Here is a 22,036-nt window from a genome sequence, read left to right on the forward strand (position 1 = left end):
ACACCAGTGGACATTCTAAACAGAGCATATTGGTATGAATGGCAGCATTTTACAGGATTCATACCGCTCTGCACACGGCTGAACAGGATGGCTGACACTACATGTGACGACTACAAATCTGTTCTCCACTCGTGAAATTGTGGTACGTGATGCTCTGTGCTAAGTCTGCATAATAAACGGTTTGTATGAATTCAAAAACTTTAAAATAAAACAGCTCTATTACCAGTTTGCTTTCTGTACAGGTCTTTGGGGTAGCGGCGCGATTGCCCAGTGTCTGTACTGAATAATGCTACTTCAAGTGCTTGAAGATTTGGTGGCTTGCCTCTATGTGTTTAAGAGACTGAAATAATGTTGTGCATGTTTCTTATCTTATCTGCTCTGCCTCAGATAATTCTTTAACTTCTTTAAGAACTGAGCCTTTGCTTGGGGTTTGATAACTAAAGGTTCCACCCTAAAACAGGTGGATTAGATTGAAATCTCTGATTATTCACTCTGAATTACTCTCTACTACAATAGGTCATCCAGTTAATTAGGTTGCTTTAGAGTGTAACATTGTAACGCGTAGCTAACTGAATTTAGGTTTGCAAACAGCATATCCCGTTAATATTAACTACAAGGCACTGCTGACATGATCGGGAGCTGAGCCCCCCTAAAAGTCTGAACCTAGAATCGCCCCTGCAGCAAAGAAATAATCGATCAAACACAAATGTCATTACTTTTTGTGCTAAGTTTATATCCTTTGCCCATTATTTATATTCTCCCTACTCTCCATTTGCCCAAATGTCATAGTATATGTCTTTTTATTTTGCTACAACATACTCTTTTTATCCATTATTTAAAACTTTGTGTCAACTTAAATCAGTTGAATCATTATTATCTTAAATAAAATCACCCTGCAATAGAAACTTGTGGCTGCATTTTCCTTTCCTAACACCTGAGCTTTTCCTGCCTTCATGAGCTGTAAGGGTACAACACTGCCAGCCCCTTCGTTACTACGGCGTTACCTTGTAATTACGTAACCTTACGTAGGGGTCTCCTGGTCTGAGCTCTTTAAACCCTGCCGCTCACTGCGTGCTGTCATTTCCCCTTCTGTGATTGGCTGAGAGCAGAGAGGGGAGCGCCTGGTTGCGTCATGTGAAAGAGAGGGATGAAAGCTTATGGGAGAGAGAGAGAGAGGGGAGAGAGAGGGAGATTAACAGCAGAAGGCAGGCGCAGTAGCAGACTCCATATATCCGCTAGTCGGAGACGGACGGTGCCAGCTGCTAGCTAAGTTAGCTTCAGTAGGCAGTTAGCAACTAGCTTCACAGTCCTAGCTTCTTTACTACACATGAGAGCCAGTGTGTGTGTGTGAGAGAGAGTGTGTATGTCAACGCTTTGAGCGGCAGCTCGGCTGTCCCAAAGTGACTCTGTGTTTGCGTGTACCTGTGCGTGTGCGGTGCGAGTCTGTGTGTACACACAAACCTGCTCACTCTTTTCCTCTTCCGAGTAGCAGCAGCAGTGTGTCTGTAACTGTGTGAGTGAGGTTAGCACGCAAAGAAGCAGACGCACACCTATAAACACTCTCTGATAGTCGACTGTTTACAGTTGGTGTCCGGTTACTCAGCTGCGGATTCACATCATTTCACTGACACCGTCAAAACGCCAGCATGTGAGTACTGATGGGTTAAAGCGTGTGTGTGAGAGTATGAATGAGTCTTGTTTGTTCGGCTGTCATTGATTGATTGCATTTGACTTGAGATTGATCGAGAGTGACTGAATGGCCTAATGTTTAAAGTGACTTAAGTGTGGCACGTGTTGCAAGCGTGGTTTAAACCACGGTCTTAGCTGCACAGTTGTAACACAGGTACATGTGCAACGTGTGCGTGTTTACCTGAAACAGAACATAAAGTACCAACCGCGTTTTAATCAGGAGCTTTCTGTTAGTTACACACAGTCACACACTCATAGCTGCCTTATAACTGACTCAAACGTGCACACAGAAACTTCAGGCTTGAGATTTCGTTTCACTGGACAGTTGCGATAGGCGTGAAAAAGTAATCACTGCTAGCATTGGATAGACACTATAATATAAAACTGTAGGAGTCCTTTAGCAGATGGAGTTCTGTGCAAAGAAAAGGGTAGATGTCTGTTTACATGCTGAAACTTGCAGCTTGCACAATGTGTTTGTTTTCGTGTAAGCCACACATAAATGCGGAGCTCTGACTTTGTTTTTTTCCCTCACAGATTCTGTAATGCAGAAATTTTTTCCCTGTCATATTTGACCTTTGATCCCGTGGATGTTGGACTGTTTGTTCATCCTCAAAACAAGCTTTACTCTGCGTCACACTGTGATACATGCCAACAGCTGTCCCATCCCAGAGCTCTGGGAGACTCAGCAGGAAGTCAGTTACTTTGATTAGTCATAAGCAGGAAATGCTGCACATCCTTAAGAAGGAACTAATTTCACCTTGATGGTAGTTTTTGGAGCAGTAAAGACAGGGCAATGGGAGGAAAGTGATCCTGAATTTTAAAGTAGCGCACATCTAAATCTTTAAGAACTCTGTTTATAGTTTTTATCTTCCTCCAATAACTGACACCTCCATCTTCTCAAAAAGACAACTTCGCAGTAAATTGTAGCAGCACAGAACCTTTAGAGCTGTTGTGAGTGCAATAAACTGAAAAGGCATCCTGCAAAGTCATCTTAGCCCCTTTTGATGAAGACATGCACTTTAGACCACTGTGCCAGCTGACACTCCTGCTCTAACTGTGCTGCGGTGACGGATTTAGGTGGTATTTGGAGGTCTTGGATGATCACAGGAGATTATATTTCCAGACGTAAGTCTTTACTGATATGTCGTTGGTATAAGGAGCCTTTTTAAGTACTCTTTTCTGAAATGCTTTCTAATAAATTAAATGGTTCACAAGGAAAAGTGCAGCGAAGACTCAAGCACTTTGCAAAGTGGCATCAACATTCTTCTGTCTCACAGTACATGTTTGTCTACTTCCAGGTTGCACAACTGCAATTTGTATTAAATATGCTTTTATGTCGACATTTTTGCACCGTTGCCTCACAGCATGACAGCCCTGGGTTGCTGGTGACTCTGTGTGGAGTATGTTCTCCCTCCTTCAGTCCAGAGGCATGCATGTTTAGTTAACAGGCAATTCTATAGAATAGAATAGAATTCAACTTTATTGTCATTGCACATGTCACAGGTACAGGGCAACGAAATGCAGCGTGCAAGTGTATAGACTTACACTTGCACATAGGTGTGAATTTTGGTGTGAATAGTTGTTGCGAGCTGTGGCGAGCTGTCCAAATCGTATTCAACTTTCACCCTATTACAGCTTTGATAGGCTCCAGCCCCGATGTTACCCTAAACTGGATAAGTGGAAGAGAATGGATGGATGGGTAAATATATAAATTGTCAACGTAAATTTTGATACATTTGTAAATTCAAGTGACAAAAGATGGATGGATATTTTTAATGTATGCTGGAAACATGGACACACTTGAGTATTTCAGTATGCATCTGTGCTGACCTGCCTTATCCTCCACACAAGTTTTTCAAGCAGTTAATTGGAGTGCTGACCTGTTGTTGGGGTTTCCATGTAATTGCGAATGGACAACTTGTATTATTCATATAAAAATACTGGACTTTCTCCTTTAATTGCCGCCAAGGCATCATCCAGTCATTTGCACTTAGCTGAGTCAACAAGCGGTGCCATTAAACTGGCAATCAAAAACTGCCACTCTATAATTTACCCTCTCAGGCATGTGATATAAAGACTATTTTGTGTGCTTGTTAAAGTTTTCAGTTGTGTATTCCTTGACTGAGCAGATGTGCACAATCACCTGTGAGAAAGAACAACTTCAGACAGTGTCTCAACCTGATCCTCTTGACATTGTCTGGACTTTATGCATGAAAATGGCCATAGAGAGCTTTCATCTAACATTTCTTATATTGGTTGGTGAGTGTGAAACAGGACGTTGCATAAAAGGGACTTTTTAAAAGGGATAGTATGCAGCCATAACAACAGCCTATAGGTTATATTACACTTTTTTGCAGACTGCCTCTCTACAATTCGAGAGCTTTCGCCTTTGCAGTGTTCATCATTGCTCCCACTGCATCACAAATACCTTTCTTGAGAATAAAATCGACATATAAATGAGATATCAGTCCTGAAAAAGCTGAAAATAAATGGCAGGTTCTCAAAAGAGCGTCTAAATCGATCAGTGAAAGTAACGTGAAAATTTAGGATTTATGTGGGAGATCATGTTTCTCTAGTACATCGTAGGTCTTGATGGGGCAGCGTGTAGCAGCGGTGGGTCGGACCATCTTGTTGACTCAGCTGGTAAAGTGTCTGAAAGTCAAAGTAAAATGCAGCAGGTTCACATAGCTCACAAGTCTTTTCAGTGCACCACATGTTATACCATCCATTCTTTTCCGCTTATCCTTGTCAGGGTCGCGGGGGGCTATCCCAGGGCACACCCTGGACAGGTCGCCACTCTGTCACAGGGCTAACACATATTTACACTTATGGGCAATTTAGAGTTATCAATTAACTTAACCCCACTAACTGCATGTCTTTGGACTGTGGGAGGAAGCCAGAGTACCCACACAAACATACAAACTCCACACAGGAAGGGTGGAATTGAACTCAGGACCTTCTTGCCGTGAAGCAACAGTGCTAACCGCTATGCCACATATCGTTTTTAAATAGGTACTGATCACACTTGTTTAGTTTGCTTCATTCAAGTTCGTGTCCATGATTACACTTTAGCTAAATGTCTGCTTAGTACTTAATTTAAAGAAGCTTTATGCAGCGTTAAAACACTTAAGGTCCACTTAAATGATCACAGGTGTTTCTTGTATCCCAAACTGCTTGTGAATTCAAACCCATGATTTACTTTTCCACAAGTTCAATAATCTAACCTTTATGGTATGTGTCAGCCTGTTCCTGCTGCACGAAGCTCGCGTTACTGACAATAACTTTGAAACCTGGTTTATGAGAGTTTGCTGCTCTGATACAGCTGATCTTTATTCTGTGTTATTCTTTCTTGTAAACGCGCTTGTTTGAAGAGCCCGGATATGGTTTGTCCCAGTTTACACAAACAGAGTAATCACTTCTGCCTATCAGGTCAGAGGCAGGTGGGGCAGAGACGGAGACTGCCGGGGTGGAAGAAGGAAGAGAGGAGGGAAGGGAGTTTGGTTGAATGCACATCCATTTTCCATTCGGTGTGCGCTCTGTCTCTCTCCATCACGGCTAATGAAAATTGACTTTTTCAGGAATCGTTGGATCGAAGTGAATCTGCTTTATGTCTTCAGGGAAAGATTTGTGTATGTATGTGTGTGTGTGTGGGTGGGTGTGAGAAAATGTTCTGTTAAAACTTGTTTAGTTCAGTCTTAGGTCACATGATGAAAGCATTGATTGCAGACAGTAAAATAGGTGTTTTTCAGGTGCATTTCCACACAACAGCCTGCAGCTGATTTATTTATATTAAGCTGGATTCCTGCATATGTGCACATCATGCTTTGTATAAAACATTAAATTCCTGTAAGTAAGCAGAATAATTAACTATTGCCGTTTCTTTACATCAGTAAGCTCGACTTTTTCACATCAGATCAGACATCTAAACACATTCTGACATTAAGTTGTGTTTGGAGTCACACATGCAATAACATAAAGTGCCTGGTAAAGAAAGTCTAAATGTATATTTAAAACACTACCTCAAGAGAGTCTGTATAATTATAACTTATACACTGCAACATCTTTAAAGCACATCGCGACTTGTTATACAAAGTTACAACTATACACACATAGTAGGCTGATAAAGGCATGTATACACATTACAGTGCAAAAGTCTTTGATAGCAGAGTAAACAAAAAAGGAGAGACTTTTTCTCAAGGTGGAGAAGTGGATTAACAAACTCACCACACACTGGGACAGTTTGGGTCGTCCACTGTGAGTGCAGAATACTCCAACTTTATTTATTTGTCAGTTTTGGAGTGCTTGGTTTTAGAAGGAGCAGAATAAGCTGAAGATTGACCTCCTTTTAGTTCCAAAGAGACATATTGGGGGGGGTGCTTCCCAAAGTCTGGCGTGCATATGCCCCAGAATTGGTGTCCTCCTCAGTTACGCTGCTGCTATTGCATTTAACTTGGTGGTTACTGGAGTAACTTATTGGCCATGTGCGTGTTTCACTTTTTCATTACCGAATTGCTGGATTTATAAACATTTATAAAAGTATTTATAGCTCATAGCTGAGGGGAGCACATTGACCCCATTAAATGTACCTAAGAAGTTTGATGCTGGAGCTCAATTCCATAATTGAGTGCATTTTAGTAGTAAAGTTGGAAAAAGCAAGAATAATTTTTCTGCTTAGGAAGGTATGCATCACTATCAGTACAGCACAATGCTATTTTCTTTTGTTTCTTTATTTTTTAACAAGCTATAAATGCACCGCAGTGATGCCGCTGATGATAATTTTTACAGTTTTCCTGATGTTTACGTAACACTGCCGCCATCTTGGATTTTGCAGTCCGTGTTGGTGGGCTTACTCCGACTTGGAAGTGGTGTTCCAGTTCAACGTTCTGACTTGCATTTCTGAAATTCCGACTTTCATGGAACGCAACAGTAACTAACAGTAGAAATAAAACTGGTCAGAGCAGTCTGAAACCTGAGCTTTTATCTCAGAGAGATTATTTGTACCTGCGGTGACCGAAATATTTGAATTTCAGCCATATTTTGACAAAAAAGAAAAGAAAAAAGTCTCTTTTGGTAATTACCGATTCCTTATTTTTATGCCTTTCTAATTGCTAATTACTAGGAAGCACAATCGCTAGTGTTCATTAGTAGAACTAGTGAACTATCTCCTTGCTGTTAGTTTGTAAGTTTCACTGCTAATCAGTTAGCCGCAGCCAATCTTGTGTTCTGCCTGCTGGCTCACTTGTTGCACTCCTTGTTATCAATGCTTCCCAGGGAGTTTCTCACCTCAGAGTTGGATGTACTCCGAATCGACCATCTTGGGCTGCAACTGGTTCTTTATCTGCTCTGGAGATCCACTACGATAGCGACTGAAACCTTGGAGGAGGTGGAAAATCGGTTTGTGCGCCACTATGCCGAGCACACTGAGGCTACCTGCTCTGGATTTGAGGAAGGCTCACTGAAAAGACAGCTGATGCTTTTGCTCAGTTGTATTTATCACAAAGTGCTTGACAAAGAAAATATTTTCAGAGGAGAAAACGCAGCTATTTAATATTTATTTAAGCGCTGTGAAAGAAGAGACATGTACATGCCTGCCACTTGGGCAGCTGCACATGTATGCACTTGCACTGAGCTTTTTTGATAGTCCTGTTTTTTTTGATGAGCGCTGTGCCCACAACAGCCAGTGAACATCAGCAGAAATCCATCACGTACAGCACATCCTTTTCTTCTAATGATAACCCTGAATGCTGTAAGCGCCGAAAGGTAGACTGTTTGTTATTGCCCAATTTCTGATGGATGGCTAGCTCTGTGTATTTGTCCCTCAGTTACTCAAGCAGGGCAAAGTTGAAACTAGTAATGTGTGTCACAACATCACAGACAAAATAGAGCTGAACTTTGATCTCCAAGAAGTTAATGTATGAACCAGAAGTCGCTGCGGTGCTTTTAAGCTGCCTAGCACCCAAAGGTTTCACTCAGTAGCCTATAAACTTTCTCTGAGGACAGGATGACGCATGCATGTGGCAACACATTTTTCTTTAACTGATCTTTCTGGGTTTTCCGATATAAAAATTTAAGACCACGTTAGCTATTGACGATGTTTGTGCTTGTGCCTTTTTTGCTCCTGTGACTACTGAGAGGAAGAGACACAGAGAGGGTTGGAGACTTACAATAGAGAGAAAGAGGTCATGGAGTACATTTGGCATGAAGCTATCATTCCACTTTGGCTTTCCAACTGGGAATTCTTCTTTTCACTTGTATAGGGTCGGGATTGAGATAGGGAAAACGTTGATGCTAAAGTTGTTTCAGATGATGTCACACTGGTGTGACTGCTCTAATGCATCGTGTTTCATTGTGAGGTGTGATGAATGAAATCATGAAAAGACAGGAAGCACGATCGCTGGTGTTAAGTGATACACCTGGAAGAAACCAGCACCATGAAATGTGCTTGAGCTGCCAAGATGAAGTGTCTCATAATGAATGTAGTTCCTCTAACTTGACACAATAAATCCTTTGATGGTTTTTCGCTGCTTTATTTGCAACTTTCCATCGACTGTGTGTTTTTAGCTTTTGTACTACGCACATTCATACCATAGCAGTCTGCAGGAGTGAGAGGCCTGCAGCTGGTTTGGAGCCTCCACAATGAAACAGCATGCAGATTTTTGCTTTAAAAATTCTTTGAACCTTGCTCATATCTGAAACTAAAACAACCCCACAATCCCGTGCATTTTTTTGGACTTAGTGAAAGGCGAAGGTCACATTCCTTTGTCTTTGTACGCCTGTTAGAGGGCCAGTGGAAAAGCGCTTTGTTTTTTTTTTTCAGGTATGCTATGAATATTATATTGAAATTACATTTAGAATAATTGAAAATGTAATTTTTTTGTATGATTTAAAAAAAAAAGCATTTCTTAATGATATCTAGTACTTGATAAACTGCAAAACAAGATGTATCTGATGTGTCGGTGTTTCTTTAATGTAAGCAGGTTTATTTCCTGGATCAACCCCAGGATCACATGAGTGGTTCTGATCTCTGACTTGGTCACTATTTACAACAAAAAGGGATCTTGAAAAAGTTAGCTTTGTATATAAATAAATAGGAAAAAGGGGAAGATACCAGAATGTATGGGGTTTTTATATCTTGGTCTTCTGTTTTTTGCCCTTCCAGTAGAGTGGAAATTGTAGCTTCTTCAAAACACTTATATGCCGTTTAATTCTGTAAAAGCTCCTATTGATAAAGTGGATTTTGCCTGGATTCCCTCAGTTAAAGTCATGCGTCAAAGTGCTCTTATTTTGTCCACCCGTTGTGCGTGTATGCACGTCCTGAAGTAGGCGCCATGTTTTGGTTGTCATCATACAAAAATCCATAACAGCCTTTCAGAATATTACATTTCAAGTTGTCTGAGAGTTAACTCAACTCCTTCACCTCCTCTAGGCTTTGTCCCTTTCAGGCTTTAGAAGATTGAGCCCACGACAGCAGACTTTGGCCAGTCACGTGCCTCTTTAAACCTGATCAGGCTTTTCGTATAAAGAGTGAAAAAGTCCATGGGGGAAATAAGATGGGGTGGTGTTGTGTGTTAAGTAGGAGAGTTTCAACCTGGGTGAGCTTGGTTAAAATAAACACCCGTGTTTGTGTTGTAGAACGTGACAGAATTTTAAGACTGGTACTGATATTTGGGGATTGAAAAATCGAATAATCTGATATTAGAGCCGAGAGCTCTAATATTTGTGCAGTTACTTATCCGCTCTTCCTGCCCGACTCTGCTCTGATCAGAATAGAGAGAGGAGAGCGGCAGGAAGACGGCTGTTTATTTTCATACTCTGTAGATGGAGAGGAGCAGCAGAAGTATGCAGAACAACTACACCGATGGTCCTGTTAATAAACACTCTATTATACAGTACTATCATGATACTTAACTCATGATACAATGCTATTACAGATAATAATTAAGTATTAAATAATAATTGCACATAGACTTGTGTCACAAGTTAACATAACCCTTTCTCTGGTACTGAAACGTCCCTCAACTTGTGCCTCAGCAGAGCCTGGGTACGGCCCTGTCCATGGGGAACCATACCTGGGTTTCACTGCCTCCAATTTGTGACAGACCCTCATTACCCACAGGATTTAATGGGGGTCTTTGGGAGCTTTGTCGAGCTAAGTGTGTCTAATCTTCAGTACCTTTTTGGCTGAGCGAGAAACTAACAAGCCCTAGTGAGTCATTGCTTTGCCATCATCGGATGGTGGCGCGTAACACGGGCGCTCATGTTCGTAGTATTCTACGACGGTCCTTACAAATCCCGTGAGTCATATCTGTCCCCCGTTGACCTTGTTAAGAAATCCAAAAAATTGACCTAAATGTGGAGGGCGGTTTTCTGAGTTCGTTACGATGCTTCCATCGTTCACCTCTGCTGATGCCACTAGGAAAAGAAAAACTCATTAGAAGAACCTCGCAGACCATACTAGAAAAAAGGGGCGCCATCTGGTGGACTGAAAGAGAATTCGATTTTATTCTTCTCGTATTAAAAAGTTCATCATTTTTACAATTGAAATAATAGGATACGTATTTGGTGTAGCAGTATTGTTACAAAATACTGGCTAATATTGCGATACATTGTGTTGATATTCCTTCGTTCTGTCCAGCCCAAATTCAGGGGTTTTGTCTTTTATCAGTTTTTGTCTTTTCCAGCTTTAAGTTGTCATGTTTGAATATAAGGTGGGGTTTGGGTTTCTCAGCACTTCATGACAAAGCAATGCCTGATAGCTGTAAGGTGGACCGTGATCACACTTCTCTATTTTTTTATTCAACATGTTAATGGTAGAAACAAAAAAAACCTCACAATCAAACGATGCGGGTCATAATGTTACATCGTCTGCTCTGTATTAGTGCTGACGGATCAAAGAAACGTAGCTAGAGTTATCTCATAGAGCTCTCATGCAGCTGTATTTACCCTCATTGTATTCCTTTCTCCAAACACTGCTGCCGAGTGTGTAGCCGGTGAGAACATGCAATGTCTGCGCTGCAAAGACAGCATTTATGAAAAGCTTTGCAAGTTTCAGGAGAAGTACACGTCTGTGCTTTGCCTTTCAGTTTTTTGTTGTGTTTAACTTTGATTCGGGCCTCAGAGTGAGCCAAGATTTCCAGCTGTGAGTTCCCACATGCCGGGAACACGAAGCCCCCGGTTTTATTTACCTGCTCATCTTACATTTTTCAGTATGAACCCAAAGCACCCTTCATAGCACTTGAAGGAGCTCCTCATACAGGACAACTGTATCTCTGAAGTAGTCAGAGTCAGAGTCAGTCTCTGAGCCAAAAATAGCAATATAATTCACGCTCTCCAAAACCAAAATTGCACTCAGATTTAGTGCGACAGCCGGACCGTCCCACTATCTTCTCGTCATACCACAGCGCACTTTCTGGGACACATTTGTCATTGTTGGCTGCGTGATCTCTTAGTGGAGTGAGATGGTGCAAAGCTGTTTAATAATGCTCTCACATAATGACAGAAGAGGACACACGTGGAGAGCAAATGATGACCTTTGATTTCCTTTTTCTCACAATTGTTGTAGATGATTGCTAGCTAAGTGTTTGTCTCAAGGACTGATTTGTACTGTCACAATGAAAAAAGTGTGTATCATATGAGCTCCTTACAGTGGAGCTGTTGAAGTGAAGAGGTCTGCTGCTGTCTTCTTGGATAATTTGTGATTCGGGTGGATTTTTAGTCATTAAATCCGTTTATACCATCACATGCTGTGTTTTGGGTTCGGAGTCTTCTTTCCTCTGCCCTCTGCTGGGATTGCTCAAAAGATTTCCAGATTTTTAAAGATGAAAGAGAATTTTAGACGACAGACAACACTTTAAACGAACCGCAGTTAGGCTGCCGGCTGAAAATATGTTATTGTATTTTTCAGTATCTTTTTTTATGTTCCTGAACGGTGCTGTGATTTTTATTATTATTATTTTTTAATTGCTACAAAATCTTTAGGCGAGACAAAACAATATTGTATCTTGTTTTTATTGTATATATTTTATATATAATAAGATACTAAATATATACAATATGCAGAATTTTTTCTCCAGAGTTTATTTGTTTAAGGTACTTGGTAGCTTCCTGTTTGGAAAAATATCCTGGTATCACATCATCATAACTGCTTATGTTACGCTCTACCTTGGAGATTACACGTGTGCAATATCTGGTTCAGATCAGTGGACTGTTAGGCTATTACAAGAGCTTCGTTTAGCATTTTGAAGATCATTGCTCCGGATTTGTTGCTTGGTATACTGACTTTTGTCATGAGTGGAGCACTGCACTAAACCTTGCAGCTTTGCAAATTTGCAGGTTTTATTTCTAAAAGGTTTGGTGGCCTTCATCATGACATGACTTCCACAGCTTCCCTCATCTGACAGCTTTTTTAATAACATGACAGTGGAAAGTTCAAGTAATATGACGTCTTGATATATGTTCCCCTGACTTGTAGCTTCATTTTCACAGTCACAGCCTGTTGCTCATTGGCTGCTTCCGGTTCATGGTGATGGTTGTCATTAAGGCTTATTTATGGCGTTTAAAGAATTAAAATCTAAAGTTCAAAACTACCTAGAGTTACTATTGCAAGGTTTAAGGAAAGGATCCAGTTTTTTTCAGTCTGTTGTCATTAGGCCCGATCAGTATTCAGGGCTTGGGAAACTGAATCTGTTTCTTCAGGTGTGCCTGTTGTTTTTGTGTAGATGCAGTATTTGGTTTCAGCCTGAGTTTCCACTGCATGCTGTCTACAGACGGCTTCAAGGCATTAACTTATTGAACGATTCTTGTCTCATTTATTCCTTTTCTAATTTGGCTAAATGCTAATTATTTATAGTGTGTGATAAAAGTATTTCCAAAACAGTAGAGCTTGAGTAGAAAACAACTTTTTAACTCTTTATCCAGATCTATATCTTGGTGCTCTAGTGTCTCAGTAGTGCAGTGTGAAAAATGGCATCATATATCTCAGCAGACACAAGCAATTGTCCACAGTAAAGAAGGAAATGACTGTGTAGTGACATGTGGCTCTGATATGTTTATTGTCAATGCAAAGTTGAATTTTAAGAAATTTTTTATTGAAGATATTTGGATTCACACACAAATAATATTATGACTTGAAGGATGCATTTAAGTCATTACATAATCAGTGCATTTAATAATCAAATGCAGTGATTATTCCCTTTGGTTTATTGTTTCATTGTCAAATTGATACTTGTTCTTTCAAGTGGACCTAATTGACTGTAGTTCCGACGTTTGACCACAGTGTGGCAGCAAAGGACTTTTAGTGAAGTGCAGGCTGAGGTCTGGCCTAAAGAAGAAGCCTGGCTGCCTCATAAGCGTTGAACGTCTTCTGCCTGTCTCCTCACATGAATGAGAAGCTCTTCATCAAGCTCAGGTAGCTGTGACACGGTTTGCGCCTTCATGCACGTGCGTATGGGCACCTGTGCCATGTGGCGCTCACGCGGCTGTTGGTTTGTTGGTGTTTGGCTGCTAAATGTTCGTAACAGTCAGTAGTTTAATGCCTATTTAGTTATGATGACTGGTGGGTTTGTCAGGTAGGGGAACAAAGCTAGTCTATGTTTGTAAGAAATCTTTTCAAGTTTTTTCTTTCACTTTTTTATATTTAAAAAAAATGGGCAGAAAAAGAAGGGAGGTCTGTGTGTCTGGTACAAAACATAGTTTCTGTGGTGGTACTTTTCTAGGAAATTAGTCTTCATTTTTATTGCTGTAATTTGGTGGAGAAACTGCACAAACGCACCAGAAACTCATTGTCGTTAATTGGACACAATAGCAGTTGATTGGCTGCTGGCAAGCAGAGCAGCAGCTGATTGGCTTTTCCGCCTCCTCAATTTCCTTTTTTATGATAATCTGGCTTCCTGGACGAAGTTATGCTGTAACTAATCAACTAGAGCTTATCCTTTTAGACTTTTGTGGGGCGTTTTTAAAAAAAATTGTTATTAGTATCTATCCATCGATTTTCTTCCGCTTATCCAATTCAGAGTCGCAGGGGGTCATAGGCTCCCTGAATAAGGCGAGAAGCATGGTGCAGCCTGGAGTCACAAGGCTAAGGCAGAGCGCCAGGCACCGTCAATTTTTAAATCACCAGTTAGCTGAACCCCACTAACTCCATGTTTTTGGACTGTGGGAGGAAGCCAGAGTACCCAAAGCGAGCCCGCTCAGTTACAGGGAGCAGAAAGGCCCCAGACTGGAGTTGAACCTCACCCATAGAGACCATAACCTAACCATGGGCACCACTGTGTCATCCATTATTAGTACTAAAATGGTTACTGTGTCATTGTACAGTTCCAAACTATATTTTAAACATTAAAAAAATTGGTCTAGCTTCCATTAAAAAGATTCAGAATTTCTCATACTGGTCTATCTAGCCACCTTTTCAGCAGGTGGTCAGACTTCCCCAGCAACAGCCATCACATTCACAGGCCTCAACCATTTGCTCATTGTACAGCCTTCCTTTTTTCCCCTTCCTGAATCCTTCAGTAATCCAGGACTCTTTGTATATATTAGTTCAAGGACTATTAAACTTTTCTGAATAAAATGCCATGTTGTGGAGGCTCAGCAGTAGCTTAAGAGGGAGCTTCTGTAGAGTTAATTTCTCCAAATGTGGTTTACACCTCCTTTGGTGAGAACCACAGATCTCCAAAATAATTTTTTTTTTTTTTTTTAATATATTTTTTAAAAAAAAGCCTTGTTTCCTTGTGCATGTGTTATGGAGTAAAATATTAAGATAAATATGTCTTCTTACTTTGCCTTTGTTTTGTTTGTGTAGTTGAACAGTTTGTTCTCTTCTCAGGATGTTTAGGTACACTTTAGTCCGGAGCGGCCTTGGTGTGTTGGCTCTCCGGAGGGCATATGTTCTTACCCGATTTGCTCACTCTGCCCCGAAGAATGAGTATCGACCAATCAAGAAAGTGATGGTGGCCAATAGAGGTAAGACTACTTTCCTTTTTTTTTTTTTTTTTTTTTTGGGTTCATACAGTTATAATTTCCCACTGAAGAAGACAAGCAATTGAAAGCACTGTTAAATTAACTACAGTTTAATGCTGTTTCATTTATAATGTAAGAAAAAAGTTATGACATTTACAGTCTCCCTGAGGCAAGAACAGACTCTTGGATCTGTTAATTTTTAATGCGCAGCATTTAGTTTGCCTTGGCGTATGCTAATATTTAAGCACACATTGTACGTGGGTGGCTGTTGAAGCTAGCTTTGTTTGCTTTAACCTAAAAAAAAATATTGGAGCTGCTGCCACAGCCGTCATTGTACTTGGAAGTTGTGCTGTGTACTGAGTCTATGTATTAAAGTGTCTTTGAATTTTCTGCTCTACATACTGTCACAGAGGTACTGTCACTGCCGTTCAAAGCTCAACTAAAATAGACATGAAAGTAAAAAAAATATTTATTTATCCCGCTCTGGTATCTGAGGTCTGAATAGAAATGTAATTATAGGGAAAACCCGAGTTTCCTGAGCACAAAGCAGTCCACAGTACGGTTGTTACAGGCGGGATAAACATCATTGATGTGCTTTGAGAGGCGGCCAGCGTGCAATTAGTCGCTCTGTCAGGTGATGAAGAGTGTTTGAGTGATAAATAAATAGATTCATGCTTTTTATTCTAATTGCTTTTATTATATTCATTCCTGCAGTCAAATTTAAAACGCTTGATTTGCTTCATTGTTTCATTATTCCAGTTTTATTGGTGCATGGATTTTCAGTACTGTTGGAGGTCTTGAAAGCACGCGGCGCTCTATAGGGCCCCCTGTTGCATACATGCATGCATACATCTCACAAAGGCTCTGTTTAGCTGCTGGAATACATCCATGTGATTCAAATGAGTTGTGGTCTGTCCTTCATACTCGAACACAGCGGGGCTTTCCGTCCATCCTCCTTCGCATCAGCCTGACGCGATAGCAACACCACATAAGATCACATTCATCACACTGGAGTGCATCGGGCCTTTCTTGGCTGCAGTGGGCGCGCGCCTATGTGGCGATAAGGGCACACCATCATATCATATCAGCCCAGATTCCACTTCACCAAACATATCTCCTCTCTGCCATAGCCTCTCTGCTCTTTTACCAACTCCTCTCCTTTCTTTTCATTTCTGTTCCCCACTTCCTGTCACAGTGTTTCGTCCTCAAGACAAGCTCGAGTGCCTTTTCTCTTTTTTGCATTGTTCTTTTAAAGTTAACCACATTTTAATCTGTCAGTTTTCCATACATCTCGTCCTCTTCTCTCTCATCCCTCACGCTTTCATCCCTTTCATGTTCATGCTGTTGCTCTTCTCCAGAATTTACTCCTTTCATGCTTGTCTACTCTCCTCATATTTTTATTTTTTTTATTTTTTTTAAAGCCGTACAAATGTTTGAACGCTGTCCTCGCCTTCAAGCAAGAACAACACAGCTTACTTGTTTTCAGCGACTTAACTTTCTCCCTCAAACTGCGTCTTGCTTGAAAAACAAGTATTTGGCTCTTGTGACAGCAAGATAAAAGTCAGGGAGCGTTTTGCTTGTCTGAAGCTGAGATTTTACGCTGTTCTCTCAAACTTGAGTTAAAAACTGTTGACTTGTTGCAGTGTCTGACTTTTTTTTTTTTTGCTTGTTTTCATGCCATACGCTACAACGTTTAGGCTTCATTTCTCAGCTGAGGCATTAGATGCAAAATGCTACAGGATGTTGATAAAATGCTATAAAGTCTGTGCTTATAAAACCTAGATGATGAAAGAACTACAGCCTCCCTCTACACACAGTCTCCTAAAAAATAAAGACATTTGCATAATAAAGGGAATAATAAAAGAAAACATAACGGAAGGGAACAGATGGAGTGGCTAAGCTAAACCAAACCGCCTTCACCACTGAGTCATCACATGTGCCTCTCGTCTTTCAGGTGAGATCGCCATCCGTGTGTTCAGAGCCTGCACCGAGCTGGGGATTCGAACCGTGGCCGTGTATTCAGAGCAGGACACTGGACAAATGCACAGGTATTAGTGTGTGCTACATTAGAGTGAACTGCAGTGTTTTAAATAAAGATGGCTTCATGGGCATATGTGGTGTTAAATGTCTCGCCTGCCACTGCTGGATATTGATTACAGAATGCTAACAGCTGATTAGAGGTAATAGCAATTAAAAAGGAGTCTTGGGAGCATTTTTCTCCGCTCCAGCGCTTTGGGTGGGTTCTTTGTTTTGCGGTTGATGTTAAGTGGGGACATAAGTATAATTGTATTGACATTACAAACATTCAGGTAATCGCACAGCTTAGTTTACATGCACACAAACTAATCTGGCTCTTCGTGAGCTTCAAATATAACATGGATACTTTTGTGTTGTATAATGTTTTAAATGATTAGTCTACCTGATTTACTGAAAGCTGGTGTATATTTGTACATGCAGCCTGATTTTTATGCACTCATATTTTGAGCTGGCCCCCTTCCGTCTCACTAATGCACGTCTTTGCGTGTTCTCGTCTTCACAGGCAGAAGGCGGATGAGGCTTACCTGATTGGGAAAGGCCTGCCACCTGTTGCAGCATACCTGCACATTCCAGACATCATCAAAGTTGCCAAGGTAACAAGTTTTCACCTTCACAAAAGGAACTCTTCCACTTCACCTGTACAGTGATTTACATGTCTCAAGAGAAACTTGGAAGAGCTAACAAAGACACAATAAAGCCACTGGGAAGTACAGCTGTGATAATCAGATTTTTTTTTTCACTTATTATTTTGGCTCTCGGTGGAGTTAAATAAACAAAATGAGGTAATTCAGATAAAACAGTGATGCTGAGATTATTTTCTGATTGATGTTCTGACCAAAGTGAAAGCAGCACAATCGTTTGTTCCTCATATAAGATCAGCGCACTCCTCCTTACAGCGCTGCATTTTTTTTTTTTTTTCCTGCTCTAAAATTCTGAAACACTTCCTGTTAAGTCAGGATTAATTAAGTTATAAATGTAGGTGAATGTGTGATGCAAGTTTCCCAAGAAACGCAAAGCAAGTCTCTAATTCCAGGCTCGATTCTCGACTGCATGACCTCGCTACCTGATTTTCCTGTTTCATTTATTTTGGCTTTAAGATGAGTTATAATTGTCACTGATGAAATGTCGCTGTTTAAAGTTGAGTTTAAGCTCAATAAATGTTTATTTCTAAAGACGAGTTATTGTTTTAAATTGTCAGGATGAGTTAAAATCAATCAAATTAAAATTTCGCACTGTTTGAGCAGCCAAGCTCGTGAAACGGCAGCATTTTCAAGCTCGACTTACACCAGGACAAGAGCCTTCATTAGTGCTGCAACAATTCATCAAATTACGACGTTTTTTTTTTTTCTTAAAACATCTCTGGTACACTACAGAAGATTCTTAGATCTCAGTAGGAATCAAATATTAAAACCAGAATTTGTTTTTTTTTTTTTGTTTTTTTTTCCACTGGTTCGTCTCCTAAGCACATGAACACAGTGTATATATGTTAAATTGATCTGTTGCCATCCATTGGCATCTAACATGGAAGAACGTCTAGTCTTACTATAATAATGTAGCGCATGTGCCTCTATGTACTCAGTCTTAAGAGTTGGGCCAGTCTGACCAAAGGTTTGCTCCAACATCGCCACACATACAGCAACTATTAACATCTTTAAATATTCTTTGATGTATTTTTGGAATCCATATGAATATGGGGATGCGCTGATTTGCATTTGTTTTGTGTCATGTACAGTGCCCATACGTATCTTAACGGTCCCCAAAATGAAGAACTTGATAAAGCGCTGCTGGCTAGTTTTTAATTTTTCACTGTAATTGAATTTTTATTTTTGCCTTTGAGTGAAATGAAAATCCATGCTATGCAAGTCTCGTCTTTTGCTGTCAGTAGTGGAGCAAAGCTTCTAGCTGGAGACTGGGCATGGATTGGAGTATGACTCTTGCACAAGAAAAGGGAATATTGTATTTCCATGCTCTACTCGCACACCCCTGCCCTGTTGATGTTTTCCTTTGTGGTCAGTATCCGTGTCCAGGGTCCACAGTTTCTTGTTTCTTCCTTTTCCCCCCCCATCTTGTTTCTGCTTTCCTTACTTCCTTTTCACTTTCATTTCCCATCTCCCTTCCTCTCCTCTTCCCTGTGCCACTTATCTCTGTGTAGATCATATCTGCTCTTTGTTGCATCTCTTCTTTCCCATCCTCCTTCCACCCCTCCAGGATATGCTGTCAGTTGTTCATTATCATTTTTCTGATCAATCTCTCATGGTTTATAATTTTCTGCGTGGGCATGTGGTCAGCCGGCCAAGTTGGGGAGCCTTTGTCATCAAACTCATTTCTCTAAAATCCGTCTGGCTCTTTGAGAGCTATGCCAGCATTAAGTGTGTGTGTGTGTGTGTGTGTGTGTGTGTGTGTGTTTGTTTCTGTTTTCACCCTTTCATATTTAGAGTATGTTTACCTCTTGTTCACAATGTGTCTTCACTTAGCCGCTAACAAAATGATTCTTTTCTTAAAATCGTCTAACATGACAATTAAAACAGTTTCACTTGTGTTGGACGTGAATGTGAGCCCACACGTGTGCACCCCTACTGTATCGTGTTAACCTCTGTGTTAATCTTCATCTGCTGTCCACGTCTTGCTACATTTGTGGGTTTTCTTTCTTTTTCTTTTACCTGCTTGTGTGCATGCATGCCACTTGCTATGTTTCTGTGTGACTCAGTGCCTCTTTTGGCCTGCCAGTAACAGCTCCCTTAACAACGGGACAGCCCATAATTATAGTCCGCCTTATATCCGAGAGCAGATGGCACATACTGATCCAGAGATGGCTCTATCTGTCAGCCTCGGCAGCTACTGTATCTGTCTGCAACCCTTTGTAGTGTGTGTGTGTGTACACATACTCGATACCTTCCCGCTGACCCTCAAATTATCTACGCCTGTCTGTTCACTCAGTCTCCTACTGGTGTCCATTGAGCAGATGATGATGATGATGATGGTAATGGTAACTAACATAAAATGAGAATAAAATTAACTCGGAACCATTTTTAAGTAACACAAATTCTTTGCACTACCCATGAGATTGCATGTGTTAAAGCATCGAGGTTAGTGTGTGACACCTCTGTTTCTCTCACTAATAGACAGCCAAGTGCTAACTGGGGCCTGCAGTGGCTCTGTTTAACACAACTCATGCAGCTTAGCTGAACTATATTTACTTTCTCTGGGATGGGTGAATTTAAAAAAGTCTTTATCCATCTGTCTCTCTCACTGCTTAGGACAACGGTGTGGATGCTATCCATCCTGGCTATGGTTTCCTGTCTGAGCGGGCAGACTTTGCCCAGGCCTGTTCGGATGCCGGGGTGATGTTTGTTGGACCATCTCCAGACACGGTGCGCAAGATGGGTGACAAGGTGGAGGCTCGTTCCTTGGCCATCAGTGCAGGTATGATGCGACCGCCCCAAACTGCTGTTATGATGCTCGGTTGCATGTAGTTTGAGGCTCGGTCATTATAGTGGACCTGTTGTGCTTTTTGTAGATGGATATAGGTGTCTGAAATAATAAAGTCCGTGCATGTACAGGAAATTTCTGAGCCAATATCTCAGGCTTCAGACTTCTCCAAATGCCCCTTTCCTGACAGCATTTTTAAAATATTCCTGGCTTTTTAAAAATGGCAAATGTGGTTAATTTGGTAATCTCAGGTGAGCACAGCAGCCTCACAACCCTGCTATTCAAGCCTTCATTCTGCAAGGGCCAACAAATCAGAAGAAAGTTGGCTCAAAGGGAGAATTGAAACTGCTTGTACCAGAGGATGAACTGAAGCACCAAGGCCCAGCAAAATATGAAGATTGTTTTGAACCTTGAATCATGCAAGGCTGTTCGGGTAAAGGGGAAAATATGCAATTGGAAACGTGTATAATAGGTTCATATTATGTGATGGTAGTAGTTGTATACTTACTATGATAAAATGGAAGCGTAGCTGACTGGTAGTGTGCATGTAAAGCTTGTGACGCTATTAGTAATAGTGTGGCTTAAATTTAAATCACTCTGGAAGATGAGTCACACCTCCATCTACCTTTCACTCTGGCTTTGCATTTGCTATCGCTTTAATGCTTGTATTAAATTTGTATTCACTGAGGTGATGAATATTTTAAGAGCATGCTCTTTTTCTTTTATGCAACTGTAGGAAATCTAACAAGCTATATTTCTATTAATGGGATGCTTTTGTCATTTTGAGCCACTAAATAATTTAGTATTTCAAGACCAAGTGAGTCTTAGATTGCACTGCTGTCTTTAACGGCTGCCAATCTTCTTTGATTATATCAGTAACTGTCATAATTATGGTGCTGCTGTTTCTTTTTTTCCCTCCTCTGTAACGTTTGACATCGTTTTTAAAGTAATATTTGTCACAAACCCAACCCTGTGTAGGAGTACCTGTGGTCCCAGGAACAGATGCTCCCATCTCAAGTCTGCAGGAGGCGCAGGTGTTTGCCCAGACATACGGCTTCCCCATTATCTTCAAAGCAGCCTATGGTGGAGGTGGTCGCGGCATGAGGGTGGTCAGAGAATATGAGGTGAGCGCTTGTATGGTGTCAGAGGAAGCCGTTTAAACTGCGTCTTGACTGACCAACCTTATGACACATTTTTGTGTTCGTTTTTATTAATTCCGTTTGCTTTGAATCGAGTTGAAATTGCTTGCAAATCTCAAACTGGGCATTTAGCTCTCTGGGCACCAATCACTCTGGATGTATTGGAATCTGTGCCCCGAAAGTGCCTCGGTCACTTAGTGAAGGAGTCTGAGTGATATCTGTTTGGCTCAGGCTTTCTCTTTTCTTTCAAGTGAGTATAATTGGAGGCTGTCCAGCAGGCACAGTTAAAGTATTGTCTCACTGTTTAAAATGAAAAATGGACAATTAACTGATCTCATGCATTTTACCTTTATTTTTTTTTTTTTAAATGATTTTTTTTTTTGGGTCCATAACAGTAAAATGTCTCAACATGTCCTTGATACTAATAACTGAAATATAAACAGAGTATATAAATGGCAGATTGTCAAAATAGGTAGCATAATCTTATTGTGGGCCCATATTACAGGAGGTGGAATTTGTGAATCTGTAAAAGGGTGAAATTTTAGCTTCATCTCTTGGCTCAAAAGTGTTATCTGGATATAAACTGTGAGATTGGTGCAAAAAGAATGGCCGACACAGTTTGTTTTTCAGCAAGACTGTATCTGTCAGTAATGTGTGCACAAAACAATGACGCAATCAGGAACAACTGGACTTTCCAATATTTCTAATGTTTATTATCCCAACTTTAGTGCCTGCAAGTATGTTTCAAAACTCTCCCTTAAAAATGTAGTTTATTTAACAGTTTC

At 40.7% G+C, this 22,036-nt stretch overlaps 1 protein-coding gene across 4 annotated transcripts in view; it reads left to right on the forward strand.

Annotated features, from left to right (window-relative positions):
• Positions 1–1,248: 1,248 nt before the first annotated feature.
• Positions 1,249–22,036, forward strand: part of pcxb (pyruvate carboxylase b) — a 282,300-nt gene continuing 261,512 nt past the window's right edge. The window contains exons 1-6 of one of the 4 annotated variants that reach the window (XM_005468082.4): positions 1,249–1,648; positions 14,513–14,649; positions 16,601–16,694; positions 17,186–17,276; positions 19,941–20,106; positions 21,091–21,236. In XM_005468082.4, the coding sequence (XP_005468139.1) occupies positions 1,647–1,648; positions 14,513–14,649; positions 16,601–16,694; positions 17,186–17,276; positions 19,941–20,106; positions 21,091–21,236 (636 nt within the window). In that variant the 5' untranslated portion in view covers positions 1,249–1,646. The other 3 variants (XM_003452415.5, XM_005468083.3, XM_019348213.1) reach the window with 3 other exon arrangements.

This window comes from Oreochromis niloticus, linkage group LG3 (assembly GCF_001858045.2).
Source record: "Oreochromis niloticus isolate F11D_XX linkage group LG3, O_niloticus_UMD_NMBU, whole genome shotgun sequence".
NCBI classification, from domain to species: Eukaryota; Metazoa; Chordata; class Actinopteri; order Cichliformes; family Cichlidae; genus Oreochromis; species Oreochromis niloticus.